General features: G+C 29.5%; 1 protein-coding gene across 2 annotated transcripts in view; it reads left to right on the top strand.

The window, feature by feature from the left end:
• The window catches only part of LOC145268756 (glycerophosphocholine phosphodiesterase GPCPD1-like), a 138,846-nt gene extending 123,138 nt beyond the window's left edge, over positions 1 to 15,708 (top strand). For both annotated transcript variants that reach the window (XM_080124352.1, XM_080124353.1), the window contains exons 14-18: positions 792 to 913; positions 5,943 to 6,073; positions 8,063 to 8,198; positions 10,465 to 10,625; positions 13,486 to 15,708. In XM_080124352.1, the coding sequence (XP_079980478.1) occupies positions 792 to 913; positions 5,943 to 6,073; positions 8,063 to 8,198; positions 10,465 to 10,625; positions 13,486 to 13,528 (593 nt within the window). In that variant the 3' untranslated portion in view covers positions 13,529 to 15,708. The remainder of the gene's footprint in view (positions 1 to 791; positions 914 to 5,942; positions 6,074 to 8,062; positions 8,199 to 10,464; positions 10,626 to 13,485) is intronic.
• The last annotated feature ends 1,582 nt before the right edge of the window (positions 15,709 to 17,290 follow it).

Genomic DNA, 17,290 nt, shown 5'->3' with positions numbered 1-17,290 from the left:
TTTTCCTGAATTTTATTTTATTTTTTATTTTACAAAATTTAAATTAACTTGAAAATATTAGAAAATCAAAATGTTATGAAATATTTTATTAAATGATTAAATTGATTTAAAAAAATTTTATTCTTAGATTTTTGTTGTAATACAACTTTTTCAAAGAAGTCTGTTCTTTTTGTTCTTTAGTTTTTTTTTGTTGTTTTTTTCTATTCATTTTATGTTTGTATTAATTCTGAAAGAGAAAAAAAAAAGGATATGTTTGGTGTTATTGATGGTTGTTACAAGTCTAAAGATGATGTGTATTTTAAGTAGGAGTTTGGTCACATCTTTGAAAACATTTCATAAGGTTAATTTGAAAATATTAGAAAACCAAAAATGTTGTCCCTATAAACATTTATTGAAATAATTATTTATTAACTTGGATTGAAATTATAAAATAAATATTTTAACTTAGTGCTAAATGTGACACCCAATGAACCTGCCTCTAAAAACAATTTTTTTTTCTTTGCTCAATGAAAAAGAAGCAATCTCTAACTTACCTTTATTTTTCATTCTGCCTTATGACGTCTTCTCCAGCACTGTGTGTGTGTGTGTATGTATATATATATACATATATATATATATATTATGTTTTCTTTATCAATATTACTATTTGCTTCATGTGTCTGCTAATCTCATAAAAAATTATTTGTTTGTAAATAATCCTTGTCCATTGTGTTGATTTTCTGTCAGAGTCCAAATAAATTTCAAAACAGCTTACTAATTTATTTTTTGTATTTTCTTTGGATTTCCTATAGTCTCTATCTCTGAAGGCAACAATAGCCATGAAATGCCATTTCCAACATTACTCGACTGCCTAAATGAAGTTCAGGAAGACATTGGATTCTTTGTCGAGTTGAAATATCCCAGTGAACTGGAGGTAAGTCAAAATAAAGACCAATTCGGATAAGATCAATGCCCCCCCCCCTCAATAAAAAATATTAGGAAGAATAAAAAAGAGGAAATAAGTCTCACTTAGTGAGATAAGGAAATAAGTTTATCAGCAGAACAATAGAGAGGAAGTTGTTCAGAAATGAACACAGAAGAAAGCAAAAATAAGGTTGTTAGGCAAGGTGTGATGGTTATTTTGTGACAAAGGACCAAAGAAAGGTAGGTATATATTTAGAGTTTGTCCATCGGCAGTTTTAGAAGTGGTTGTGGGTTTTGTGATGGTTAGAAATAGTTGTGGACAATTTTGGATTTGTGATGGACACAGTCAAACACAACCTATGGCTCAGATGTGGAAATGAATTGATTAACCGACTGATGAACATAGCTTGGGCAAAGACATGAGTGCAACAGATATTTGAAGAATGGGTGAACTTCATTAGTTTGTAGGTTATTGAACGTGTTTTGTTTTAAGGTTTGTTGTAATTTTGTGCTTGTGTTCGCCATTTTTTTTGTTTGCATTGATGTAAATGTATTCTGTCAATTTTATTAGTTTTTTATGGCTTTTTTCATTGTCAATTAACAGAATACATCTATATCAATACAAACAAAAAAAAATGGCAATGGTGAACACAAGCACAAAACTACAACAAAGCTTAAAAAAAACTTTCAAAGTTCACCCATTAATAATAAAATCAATCAAACCTTGCAGCCATTCTCACTCGCTTGCATAAACACATGCCAACATGTTAATTACAAATGTAATAAACTGTGATGCACACATATAAACACCACCTGTTCAAAAAAATTAAATATTCAGCTAAAACCGTCACATCTGACATGTTCCAACATAATTTACTATATCCATTGCTCCATCTGTGTTTATATTGATTAAACAAATCATGCTTCAAAAATCATAAATCAACAATTCGACAAAAATCCCCCCTTAGCTCCACAAGCAGACAACTTCAATCTACCTGGATATACACTAGACAACATTAGATAAGACTTTGATTTCCCCTCAACAAAAATTTACAAACAAAAATGGATTTTATGGTTTAATATGCAAACTATACAAATATTTCCACACAGATAAATAATAATACATGATTGCCCACACCTACATATATACGTATATATCTATACGTAGAAACCTATCTATTCTTATATTGATTTCAATATATCTATATATCTACAAAAGTGAGAATGTGTGTGTGAGGACACTTCTTAATCGCAACAAATTTGTTATCTACAGACTTGAAATTTGGTATATAGAGTATTCAGACATGTGGAATACTTTTTAATTGGTTTTCATTCTGGAAAAAAGGGCTGCTAAGGGGTCAAAAAATATATACTTTTCAAAAAAAATATTGAAAAATACACATTTTTATATATTATCATTCTATTATTTTTATTTAATTTATTCATTTATTAATTTATTCATATTCACTAACTATATATATTTTATATATATATTATAATTTCACAATAACCAAGACAACGATATATCACAACATGTGTTTTATTATACAATGTATCTCTTTGGCGTTACAATTGTTTTATAATGTTCGAATGGTTATGAAACAATTGTAACACCAAACAGATACATCATATAATAAAACATGTTGTCGTTATTGTGGAATTATAATATATATGCTTGATTATTAATATTATTAATACTGATAATCACTGAGATTAACTGGTTCAAATAATGTTGACTCTGGTTTAATTGGTATATAATTTCATAAGTAAATTCCTGGTTAAAATATAAAATATGCCTGGCAAGGCCACAGGGGAGACAATTAAGCAAAAAAAGCCCTAAGCAAAATTCATCCCAAAGCAACAAAACTAAAACTGGCCTGCCAGGACACTTATACAAATGTAGGCAAATCTAGGTATATTTTATTAGTTTGAAAATATAGGTTCTTTTTTATCAATTGTCATAAAATTTGAACCCTAGAATAGTATTATAATTTTCAAAAAGGTTGCAAATTTTCATGTTTCGTTGCATAGAATCAAAGATATGAGTATTTCAATATTCAATTTGACTACCAGTGTATATATATATATATATATATATATATATATATATTACTATAATAATTTCTAAATACTTACAGACACTAGTGTTTCATCTTTTCAAGAAGCATCGGTGCAGGGTGTTATGATTACTGCCGGTCGAGAGATTCGAACCCGGCCTTGAAGTCTTAAGCAAGGAACAAACTACATGGCCAACCTTAACCGCGAGAAATATTATTGAAATTTAAACATTTATTTTTTTAATGTTGAGACGTCCATCTAGAATGATCTAATGATGAAACATCATGATCTGCGCTTAAATGATCGACTTTTATTTCAACTTTAAGGTGCTCAACAATAGGAACCAAATTCTTAAAGGGGCTGACATAATTATTACTATAATAATTTTTAAAATAAATATACAGTAGAACCCCAGGATACGGCATTAAAAATTAGTAACCAAATAATACACATGTATATAATCAAATAACATTATAAATAACACCGTAAGGTGGGGCAAATACCGTAACCAGGGTCCGGAAAAACATAGTATTCAATATCATAACCTGGAAAAATCATATCTCGAGGTTCCACTGTAGCATCTTTTTTTGCCAATTTTATGAGTTCCAAATCTCGGCGACTATTGATCAGAATTTAACAAATAAAGGCTCATTGGAAATGTAATAACCTGAATTGTGAAGCGTGCTATGTGACATTCTCCCTTAAGGTCACACATTAAGGGGATCATCCATCATCCAGAGTCTATGTTCGGCATCTTTTTACAGCCTTAAAATGTTTCAATCATAGTCATAAATTTTTCTAGTTTTGCATATGAATTACAAAATATCTCATATTTCCCCAAAACCTCTGGCCTTGATGGAGAGGAGACTAAAACTTGCTAATATGGTTTCAAATAATCTGAAATAACAGCAATAATTTTCATACATAAAGTACATTTCACAATGTATAAAGATTATTTGATACTGGAGATATTAATAATCGTACCCTATTTCCAAGACATTTGAGAAATATTTGAAATAAAATCTCCCCTTGCTTATATTTCAGATCATTTGAAACCATAGTTTTAATCTCCCCTCCATCAAGGCCAGAGGCTTTGGGGAAATATATATTTATAGCGAGAGAGTGGAGGTATTATTTGTAGTTAACATACTTGAAAATCATGGCTAGTTTTTTCAACTTAGTGCCCCCCCCCTCCTGGTCAATATCTAAGGATGATCATATCTTTTGGAAAGCTTCAAGTGGATCATAATCATTGGAGGGAACCTCATATCCAGGAAGACATAATTATTTGAAAGAGCCAATCTATCTTAGCCAAATATTTCTCATCCTGCATCTATACACTACCTCAGTTGTTTTGCAAAAAGTTACTAAAACTGATCTTATCTTGCTTTTTCTCGTACACACTTCATCTCTACATGAATGTTTAAGAAACCCAACTGATCACTCTGCTTCCTCTGCTGGGAAATGTGTAGATGTGTTGTTTAGAGAGTAGTTCACACAGCTTATTTGAAAAAGCTTAGCTGCTTATAGTCACAGTTCATGTTAGTATTTCGAAGGGCAGCCAATTTTTTGGATGTTTTTTTCTTTGTTTAAATATTTCTCCCCTTGCAGATCTGTCAACTGTATGCATTGCAACTATGCAACCCATTAAACATGCAGCACATGTTTACACATCACAGTTTACATTAGTCAATTATATTCTAGTAATATATTGTTCACAATAGTGTGTGTGTGTGTGTGTGTGTGTGTGTGTGTGTGTGTGTGTGTGTGTGTAATCAGCTAAGTTCAAGTGAATCCTGTTTTGAATTCAATACAAATACTATTGGAAAACGAATGAATTTATAATCACTGAAATTTTAAAAAGGGTTTTAATTTTGTTGCTTAATGTTTTTGGTTATTAGCAATACTTTGTTTTTTTTCTTTTCTGCATTATATCTTTAGTATTATTATTTATTTATTATTATTATTGTTGTTATTATTATATTATTTATTATTTTTATTATTATTATTTATTATTATTATTATATTATTATTTTTATTATTGTTGTTGTTATCATTATTATATTATTTATTATTTTTATCATTATTATTGACATGTGGTGTAATTGTATTATATTTTCATATTGATTGTAACCATATCTGCTTCTTCACCTGTGTCAAGGAGAGTAATCATAGTTGAAGAATCTGGAGCTTTTGCAAGTGTCATACTACTGACATAACCCCCCCCCCCCAAAAAAAAAGGTGTTAAGAAGTAAAAAAAGAAAAAAAAACTATAATAAAAAGAGCAAATTCAGCAGAACAAAAGTATTGGAAATGAGGTTAGTGGAAAGACAATGGGGAGGAAATTGTGCACACAAATGCATTCAAAAATAGGATTGTTAATCAAGGTGTGGCAGTCAAAAGACCAGGCATAGAGGTCAGTATATTTAAAGTTAGCTTATGGGCAGTCTTAGAAGTGAAAATGAGTGTTGTGGCAGTTTTATAACAGTTTACGAACATTCTTGAGTTTGAGACAGTTGAAGGCAGGTTGTGGGTCATAAAAGATAAGGAAGTGAATTAATCACCCCACAACCATACACCCTCACCCCCAACTAATATTTATGAAATGTTTCAGAATTTGTATTTTCTCTTGCTTTGTTTATTTTTTTTTTAATCCCTTTCTTGCCTCCCGGGCACTCGTTAATGTGAGAGACGGCATGACTAAAAGAGAAGAAATCCGCAGAAGACAGCATTGGGATTGGCAATTTTTGTTGCGCAGTGGAGCATGTGGTCCCACACAGGAGTTGAGTCGGAAGTCTACAGCTTTCGCCAAAACTTGCAACCTTTGCTAGAATTTTAAGTTTGTCAGAATGTCAAATTTGATTTCTGCTGACTTGTCAATTTTGAGGATAATTTTTGTACAATATTTTTCTGTTGATTGATTATAAAATTTAAAGCTAAAATGATTTTTTTTGATGTTTACATAAATCTTGTTTCTACAGAATGGTAAATATGAGGACAGCACAATGTTCGATGCAAATCAGTTCAGTGACGTCATCCTCTCCCTTATCTTGAAGCATTGTGGCAATCGAAAAATTGTCCTTTCAACTTTTGAGCCGGATTTGTGCATTATGTAAGTATTTTATTTGAATCACATTAAGTTTAATGGGATGGGATGGGATTTATGATTGACAAAGAAGTCATGTTACGATCGAATATACTTACAAATACAGGCGTATTTCTTGGTATATTCAATTGTAGCACAATTTCTTCTGAGGAATGAAAATTCCCTCACCACCTCATTAAGTTAAATGCAAGTTCTATTTTTAATGGGGAAAAAAATAGGTAATTTTGAACCTTTTATTTCTATTCACTGCTAATGATGCACATTACTATTGGGATGTAAAGGGCTACTATTCGGGACAGTCTTAGTAGGGAGTTGAGCAGCAAGATATCTGTTTACATTAGACTTAAATTTCTGTCTTTTTTGTTTTTTTCTGCAAAAACGGTCACTCGAGGATAAAGGTCAATGAGTGTACGATAGTCAATATCGCAGTAATTATTAGTAATAGAAATTTGGTAAATTGGATTACTTAAGAGCACGGCTCATCAAGAACTTGTACACATTGGACTTGAAGACGACCATATCATAGTCAGTTTGAAAGCAGGAAAACAAAACAGTTCCACAGGCGTGCAGTTCTAAGAAAGAAGCTTTGTTCATAGAATCTATGTTAAAGTTTAGGCACAGATAAAGAGTGGGGGGAATTATTGATAGTGGTTTTAACGAGACAGGCCACACATTATAATGAACAAAACTTTTTCCTACTTGTTATGAAATGGTTTGTAAGACACGGAAATGAAGAAATAAATGAATGAAAACGATTCTATGAAGATCAACAATAATAAAACGATTTACTTACAACTGGAATAATTAAGTTTTAATAGTTTCTATGCCAGTATTCTTTTCCATTGTTGTATTTATAATTCTAATTTACGTATTTTGTTTTACTGTTTTTTTTAAATGAATAAACTGAATTCAGGACATGAGTTTTGTATTGCTGCACTACTTGTTCCTCTATTATGTTTTAGTGGAGGTAACACAACCATTGTATCTTAGTGATTTGCAAGAAATGTTGTGTCAGCACATACAAAATACCTACTTGTATTCAATCACATCTCAAAATATTGATGTAATATTTCACATTGTTGTGAAGTGGTTCTCTTAGTGTTAAAACAAAAATATGAAGAAATAAATGGATGTAAACGATTCCATAAAAATCAATAATATAAAATGATTTATTAACAATTTTACAACTGGAAGAATTTAATATAAAATAAGGCTTTAATAGTTGCTAAGCCAATGTTGGCAATCATTTCCATTAAATATTCCTGTTATGTTCTCATCTGATGAAATCAGGGTCATATAACTCTGTGCAGATCAATTCATTCATTTCGTATGAATCAGACATTTCTATTTTTAGCATTGTTCACCCGATATCTTTCTAGAAAGACATTGGGTACTGATAGGAGGGATTTTGCGAAGTATCAATGAAAATGAATAAAGTGAATCCAGGAGTTGTGTTTTGCATTGCTGTATTAATAATTCTTTTATTGTTTTTGCTTTTTGGTATAGTAACAAGATTTTTTAACCATTCTTTATATAAAATCTTAAATATGTTATAAAAAAAAAACATAGTCATATAAATAAATAAAAGTATAAAAATGATGTTCATAATTTTTAAAATTTTTCACACTTGTCTCCATTAAATATTCCCTTTTATTGTTTATTCTCATCTGGTTAACTCGTGATCATATAATTATTGGCAGATTAATCAGTGCTTCAATATAAAATGCTTTATTAAGAATTTACAACAAGAATAATTACGATGAAATGAGGATTTTATTGTCTCAGTAACATTGATTATTTCCGTTTGTTTATGCTGTCATCTGGTCAATCCAAAGGTAGATAACTCATGCTTCAAAATGTCTTTTGGCAAAGGAAATAACTTAAGGGTACAATAGTTACTTCCCTTTAAGCATTATATCCTAGATAGACTTTCTGATCCATCTAACATTATTAGAAAAAAAAGAAAAAAGTCTTTTATGTTTTTCTTTCTTCTAGGCTTCACCTAAAACAAAACAAATTTCCTGTCATGTTCCTGACTCAAGGCAAAACGGAAAAATGGCCGCCATTTAAAGATCCTCGTACACAAACAGTTGAAACTGGAATCAGTTTTACAAAAGCTGAAGGATTATTTGTGAGTTTATTTTGACTTCAAATTTGTAATTTTGGATGCTTGTGTAGACTGGTGATCTTTTAAATCAACACATTTCAGGGGCAAACATTATTATGTACTTATGTGTTATGTCAAAATTAGTATAAATTCCAAAAACTATGAAAAATGATCCAGTAGAAAAATAATTACAAGTAAAAATTATAATCTAGAAAAGTTGCATGACTAATTCGGTGTGAAAATCAAGGGAGATAGCACTTGACTTAAATTGACTTAAATTAAGGGTCTGCCATTTTTCAATGCATAATCTAATCTATGTAATTGTAGATGATCTTTCGTTAAAAATACATCTAACACATCTTCCACCAGATCATTTTTTGTAATTGTTTGAATTTATTCTAATTTCAACATGGCACATAATTACAATTAAAAATGTTTTTTTTAACCTGAAATGCATTCATTTAAAAAAATCAATCTACACAAGCAGCATAATTTGTATGCATGTTTACGAACTGGTAAATTTACTCCCATCATTGCTCACTAATCGCTGAGTATTTCTGCTCTGAACCTCATAATAAACTTCCTTCAGTTTCGGAAGATTATGAAGTTGCACTCTAGAGCACAAAGCCTGGGTAACTAAATATAGGGAACAAAGTGTTATTCATACTGCAGAGCCTCTCTCCCCTGTACATGTAAAAACATGTATCATGTCTTGGTTCTTGTCCAGAATTCCCTCTATATTAAAAAAAAAAGTCTGATGTATGTACCTATGACAAAACAAAAATATTATATTCCAAAAAGCACGCAAATTGATCAATTTTCCACCATTTTGAAAACAATCTAAAAAATAAAATATATATATATATATATAAGGGAGATAACTCAACATATATGGGTGAATTTTGAACAAGAACCATTAAAATTATGTCTATTGGAGAATATTTTATTTGAATTTATGCATGAAGTTCTACAGCAGGTGCGATTTAGTAAATGTGTCCATCTCATGTGACAACCAGAAACAAATAAACAAAGATGGATTCCTCTCTCTCAAGTCAAGACTACAAGGCCATATTCGACCAATGCATTTGGTTATTTAATGCACGTATATCAACTGGCATTGGCATTCATCAGTTTTCAAAGACTATGATGCTGCATTGAAGGTATAAATTTTGGATAAATATGGAGAATAAGCTATTACCGATGTGGTTAATTCTTCCCCCCTTCTCCATATTATACAAATTATCTATTGGAAAAGCAAGTGCTGATATACTTGGTTGCAGTGCCTTTGTAAGAGGTGCCAGAATGTATATAACCTTGGATTGCCCTGGGGGCTCCTCATAGTTCACTTCTAAAGCTCTTTTTTTATAAGCGGCAGAAGTTTGCAATCAGAGTTTTACTTTCAAACTGATCCAAGTTTCTTTTAAAATTGGATTTTCATGCAATTTCCTTTTCTTTACATTGATGAAAATTTATATCTAAATAAACATTTTGTTGGATCGTCATCTATATCCTCGAACACATGCATTTTATATATATATATATATATATATATATATATATATATATATATATATATATATATGTGTGTGTTTATGGGGAAAATGTGCTTTATTATATTTCACAATGACAAAACGGTTATTTTCCAAATTTCAAGAGTTTATTCATCTTATTTATTCCTTTCAGCAAGTCAAAAAATGGAAATTTTGACATGTTGAAAGGAATAAATGGTAAGATGAATAAAATCTTGGAATTTGGAATATCCATATATATATATATATATATATATATATATATATATATTTAAAAAATATCTTTTAACAATTTTATAAAAGATCAGAAAAGTCAGTTACAAATGCAATGTAGGAGAACTAATTTATCGTCAACAAATATTGAAAAATGGAGGCTTTTAAAAATATTTTTTTAAACTAAATATTATGTTCTTATATTGAGAATTTTTCTTTATAATCGAGAGCTTTGCTAGAGTTCTTTCCCACAAACAGCATACAGTTATATATATATATATATATAATTTACAGTATGAGGAAAAAACTTTTACAGAAAATGTTGAAAAGCACATTATAATAGAATGTGGTAACAATACACAGGTAAAAATTCGAATATCGCTAAACTTGCAGAAAGAACTATAATGGAATATGATGAAACATCTCGAAAGTAAAAAAAAAAATCTGATTTCATGTCAAATATAACTAACGCTTTTCAAACTGAATATTGACATTAAATGATGGACGAAAAACTGATCATGTTCTTTGTTTGGTTTTCTTCATTTCAGGCGATTTGTCCTCTGACGGAGAATTTATTAAAAAATGAAGATCTTATAAAAATGTGCCATGAAAATAATTTGCCAATTTTGTCGTGGGGAATGGATAATGACAACCATAATAATCTAAGGATTCTAACCGAGAAAGGACTTGTTGGTTTGATATATAATCGGTAAGAGCAACAGCTTCATCATTTTTTTTTCATTTTTTTTTTTTTTTGCCAATTTGTGAAATCATTTCCAGTAATCTGAAGAAAGGCTAACCAGGATCTTACTCAACACTTATATCAATTTAATCTAATTTAAACAAAAAACAAAGCAAGTTGAAAAAATGTTTGAAAAAGAAATAAAGGTGCTTATGTAACTTAGTAATGTTTTAAACTAATGCACACTTACGTGTGTCATGTTGAAATTATTCCAAACAATGCACCAAAAAAATGATCTAGTAGAAAAATAATTACAAGTAAAAACAGAATTTATCAAATTATTGAGTTTTATCATGTTTTAATGTAAAAGAGTTGTGCGACCAATTCTATATGACAAACTGACTTATCTCCCTTGATTTTAATTTAGGGTCTATCATTTTTAAATAGAACATAATTGTGAATGATTTTTTTGTTAAAAATACATCTAGCACATCTACTGGATCATTTTTCCTAACAAAATAAGTTCAATTGAGGAACTAAAAATACTTTGTAATAAAATAATCTTTTAAATTAAAATTGAAAATCTGAATGAGAAAATGGGTTAATATGAGCTAAATAAACACGAGTTTTGTTTCTGATAAAAATGTTGTGTGAAAAAACAATTTAAAAAAAATTTTTATTCATTTTGTTTGATCTTATGTAGAAATATTTTTGTTAAAAGAATTGATATTTCTTTCAAACACTCTAAATGTACAAAATTTTGATGAAAAATCCCAATGATAATGTAATTTTAATTAATTTTTATATAAATATGATATAATCATCGAATGCTGACGGTTTTGCTATTTTTTTATTGATGCTTCTGTCACTTGTTTTGTCATGCTTTAGTATGAAATAGCAACAGATTGAATGGATTCATCAAAAGCTCAATCGTTCGATTGGTTTTAAGTTTCAAAAATTGTTTCAGCCAATCTTAAATTTGAGAAAGCATTTCAGTCAGTTATGATAAAGAACATTTATTTTTGTTTTAATGTTTTTCCAGTTAAAACGTGAGAACTAGAATATTCTGGCCAAAAAATCATGAATATATTCATTTAGTATCTTCATAATAAGTTTTTACTGGTTTGTTTTAATGTTTTTCCAGTTAAAACGTGAGAACTAGAATATTCTGGCCAAAAAATCATGAATATATTCATTTAGTATCTTCATAATAAGTTTTTACTGGTTTGTTTTAATGTTTTTCCAGTTAAAACGTGAGAACTAGAATATTCTGGCCAAAAAATCATGAATATATTCATTTAGTATCTTCATAATAAGTTTTTACTGGTTTGTTTTAATGTTTTTCCAGTTAAAACGTGAGAACTAGAATATTCTGGCCAAAAAATCATGAATATATTCATTTAGTATCTTCATAATAAGTTTTTACTGGTTTGTTTTAATGTTTTTCCAGTTAAAACGTGAGAACTAGAATATTCTGGCCAAAAAATCATGAATATATTCATTTAGTATCTTCATAATAAGTTTTTACTGGTTTGTTTTAATGTTTTTCCAGTTAAAACGTGAGAACTAGAATATTCTGGCCAAAAAATCATGAATATATTCATTTAGTATCTTCATAATAAGTTTTTACTGGTTTGATTATGTTTCTAAACTTTATATAAATCTAACATGTAAAGTTATCTTGTGAGATTTTAAAAGTTGAACTTAAATAGCATTTAAATTGATATGTTCAAACTTGGATTCTGATTAGTGGATTTCCATTTTTTATTGTTGTACCATGTCATTGACATTGTAATAACAAACATTGCAAGAAAAAATCATAGTTCGTCCTCAACAACTGGTAAAATAGAAACATTTTTCAATTATGACTAGAAAATCAAAATCAGTAAGAGGAATGATTCATGTGTCTTGTTTACAACAAAAATATTATCTTTTTTTTCTGTATAGGTTTAAAAATATGCAAAAAAAAATAGGAAACTAGAATTTCTTTATTACATTCCATAGGCATGACTAGTAAGTAATAATAGAATTAATTGGAATTATCAATTTTTTTCTAATATTACTAATGTGATTATTTATTGCTTTTTATCACATAAAGCTACTAGTGATTATTAAGCCATACATTTTTTTAAAAAATGACAATTTAAATCGGAAACGTGTCAGACTGATCAACGGTGCCTCATGAAAAACATTTCAGATAAAACATCTTTGGATTTTGCTTCTTTTTAATTTTTATGTTTTTTTTTTCATATTATTTGGATTCTTTGGACTACTGTTCTCATCTTGTGTGTTATTTTCACAACGTTTTAGTCGATGTAACCTTTGGCCTTCTTTAGATGTATCTTGTTCAACTTGGAAATCTTTCTATCAAACTTGGAAATCTACACAGAATTTCGAACAAAATCCACAGCATGTCATCAGCCATGACTGGGTAGAAATCATAAGTTGCATTTTCAGTTGCACTTTCAGTGTTACCCACACTGATGATTGATCCTTTAGCCTCCAGAAAAATGTCACTTACAACCTGAATTTTACTAAATACTTTATTCACGGATCCTTGTGAACAATTCTAGTATGAATTTTGAGAACCTTGAACCTATTTTTGTTTTGATGTACAATTTTACTATTTATCAGTGTATCATTTATTGTTACTTTATTAGTTATGGTTCCCATATTGTATCGAATTAGTAGTTGATTGTCGTCCAGTGTATGTACTGCTTCTTTGAGCCGTTGTACTCTTCACTGTTCTTCTCTATCGATAATTTTTACTTTGTCTCATGAGGGTAGGTGGTAGAACAGTAGTCTGAATAATCCAAATAATCCAAATTAATAATCCTCAACTCAAAATTTCAGAAACATAAAGCATTTTTTTCTTTTATTTTTATAGGATGGATGTGTACGGACCAGGAGCTCCATTAAAGAATGTTTAATATAAGATGCTTTATATATATATATATATATATATATATATATATATAACATGCAAAATCAACTTCTCAAAATGTGAACAGACTGGAATCAAAACAATAAATCTTGCACACATAATAAAGTAGAGATTTATTTTAATAATAATAAATAATTAAAAGCAGATTAACACTTTTCTGCAGTTTCACGGTATGCCCAATCGTCAGAATTGCATCAATAGTATCCTTGAACATTTGTATAAAAAATAAAAACTGAGCTAAAAAGTAAATTGTAACAATAATTTTCAAACAAGCTCAGGGAAGATACCAAATTATGAACTTGAAAAACAAAATTAGATTTAAATATCTACTTTGTAGTTAACAAAAAATGAAAATTAAATAATGAAACAAAAATCTATTCACTATAATTTGTCACATTAATCTTATACAGATTAATGTTTACCCATAATAGTTTGTATTAAAAACAAAAAAACAAATAAAGATAAACGGGGAATGAAAATCTCCACATATCAAGCAAAACCCAATTCTTTGTCAATTGTCAAAAGCATCATTCATGAAATGTAAACATTAAACGGCAAAATATTGGAGAAGTTAGAATTACACGGTTGTTGAAAGTAAACTTTCTACTCTCCAAGTGTAGCCTTGTTTGGAATTTTATTGAAATGTAAAAAGATGTTATTAATACATTTTTAGCAATCAAACATACCATGAAACTGCAACAAAGTGTTAATCCTCATTTAATTAATTATTATTACTATATATATATATATATATATATATATATATATATATATATATATATATATGATAAAAATTATGGAAATAATATTCCAACATGATGGAGAGATGAAAAAAGAACAAACTAAAATTAAATATTCATTAATATTTCGTCTTTATTTCAAGATTTATAACAAATAAAATACAATTACAATATTTGAAAATATATTTGTCCTTATTTTCAAATATTGCACTGGTATTTTATTTCTTCAAATCAATCATTTTGAGGAAGTCTTGAAATAAAGACATCGATAAACATATAATTTTGATTTGTTCCTTTTTCCCATATATATATCAGTAGTGGCATCTAATATTCAGGTTGATTCCAATTCACCTGGTTCTCAGGCATAAATACACTTTATCTTTTTAATAGTTTGATCTTTGACGAATAAAACAATCATGAATTTGTTTAATTCATGGCCATTCTGAGTGATTGAAGGCAACTTTTCCAGACAGCAGAGATTCTTTTGTAGCTGTTAACATTTCACGGTCTATGCACCTAGAAAACTGAATTCAAAAAGCAATTGAACCATGGCCATGATTAAAAACGATTCTCTAAATAAAAATCGATTCCCACGTTGAAATAAAACTCAATCATTGAAACATGCATTTGACTTTGTTTAGTCAAAATTACCCGTTTCTTAATTTGTAGGAATTTGTTAATAATTGTCAAATTTATCAAACTCACTGTGATTATTCGTATTTGTTACGTAAAACACATAAAAACATCAAACTAATCTCACATGGGAATTTTCCTTCTGCTTTTACCTTCTACATGAAATTACTTTAGAAAATTTACATTGGCTCTGATCAAAATTAAAAGCATAGTTTTATGATCGCTTGACCTGTTATGAGGATGATCTTGGTTTTTCTAAATTTTCCATGAAAATTACTTAGTTTTAATTCCGCACTTTAAAGTGTCGACATGAACAAACGTTTAATGTTATCGTTATGTTAATAATAACATTAAACAATAATGTTGTTATGAAAAAAAAAATGAACGTTTCCATCCACATGGGCAAACACAATGAAACCAGTTTAACAAACATTTTTTTTTACCTTAAATTGTATGAGGTTCCCACCATAAATCACACCATGCTAATGTTTAAAATTTTAAAGGTGTTTTTTTTATCAATAATGGAATTTTTGGTGTTTCTTTTTGTTTTTTTAATACCCCGTATGAAACTTGTGACCATTCTGTGCATCAATTTTTTAAAAATTTAACTATATTAATAATTTAGAGTTGTTATTAATTATATCAATAGAAACTCTCTCTCTCTCTCTCTCTCTCTTTCTCATATATATATATAGTTGCTTCTATTTTTAAAGCAAATTCAACACCTGAATTTTTACACATTTTTTTATTGTTATTTTAATCAAACTATATCATTAAAAAATAAATTCCTTTTGTTTTTGTCTTATTTTGTTTATTAATGATTTTTATATCATTATTTAACCTTTTTTATTTTTAACCTTTAAAATAAATTATTGGTTTCAAAACACATGCATAATGATATATATATATATATATACTAGCATTTAAGCCCGACGTTGCCCGGGTGTTTGGAGGTGTATGTTGAGCAAAAAAAGTGATAGTAGGAAGGCAGACTCAAACTCGTACCGTGAAGGAGGAAAAGAATGTGAAAAAACGTGACGTCTTTGCTGTTACAACTACTGCCAAAGTGGAAGTGACGTTGGTTTAAATTAAAGCTAGACAATCAAAAAGAGGGGATGACTTTCAAAAATATTGGTGAAAAAGTGATCCCTCCCTGTAGAAAAGTGCCCAGTTGAGGATGAAGAAATTTATGTTTTTAGCCAATTTTTCGGTATTTGTTGTCAAAACAATATTGAATTTGTGAAAATCCGTCGCCTCTGTCAAAAGTTTTAGGCAGACATGCAAACATACATACATACATTTATATAGTTGTAGCTCAAATTTTCGACTCAAACCGATTAAAAAGCTTGCCCTATCTCTGAATACCATTTATGTAAAATTTCAAATGTTTAGACCAGAAATTGTCTGAGTAATTTGATAGAGACCGCAGAGGTCAATTTTTTTTTAACTTTGACCCCTATTATGATTCCTTAACATTTATTGTTTTGGGCTTAAATCAAGTTATTAAATTAGATCCATGTCCAAGGAATCTATATCTAAAATTTCAAGTGTTTAGACCCAAAATTGTCGAAGGAGTTTGGTAGAGTTCTCAAAGGTCAAATCGTTGAACTTTAACCCCTTAATAGCCAAATTTCTGGCCAAAAACCGATCGAAGAGATTTTCCCAAATCTCAGTACCCTGTATATCAAATTTTGAGTCTGTAGACTTAAAGTTGACATTATTGTTTCGGCTACTCGGCCGTTTTTTGGCTGTCTGTAGCGTCCTCAGACTTTTACAGAAATGTTCGCTAGTTTGGGATGAAAGAGTGAATGAGGTCAGAGGGGGTTTTGTGAGGATGGCGGAAGATAGGAAGGTTGGTATGTCGATAATGTTTTAGTTTTGGGGTTTAAGGAACTTGTGGGGAAGGGTCTGGGAAGTTCATTTCTGGTGTGGCTGAGGGCATAGGGATACATTATCGACATACCAAGTGCCCTCCCTGCCCCCCTTGTTCCCTTCCTCTCTTTTTTCCACCCTCAATCATCTCAAAATAGCAAACATTTCTGTAAAAGTCTGAGGACGCTACAGACGGCCAAAAAAACGGCTGAGTAGCCGAAACAATAATGTAACTTAACAGAAAGATATAGTAATAAAAAATAAAATGCATATTTGCTCTACAACGGTATTGAGCACTTTCTTCTCTTCAGTTTTTATTAATTACCATCTCCACTATATATATATATATATATATATATATATATATGTGTGTGTGTGTGTATATACTAGCAAAAGTACCCGTCGTTGACTGGGTTCAAAAACAGCCTACAGAAAATGGACTCTGATTTATGAAAGTATGATAGCTTATGAAAAGGAAGGGTTGTAAAGAGATAGCTTCGAAT

This window comes from Euprymna scolopes, chromosome 44, assembly GCF_053919585.1.
Source record: "Euprymna scolopes isolate OS-2025 chromosome 44, ASM5391958v1, whole genome shotgun sequence".
Taxonomy (NCBI): Eukaryota; Metazoa; Mollusca; class Cephalopoda; order Sepiida; family Sepiolidae; genus Euprymna; species Euprymna scolopes.
Note: the sequence above shows the minus strand (reverse complement) of the source record. Positions and strands in the feature narration are given on the sequence as shown.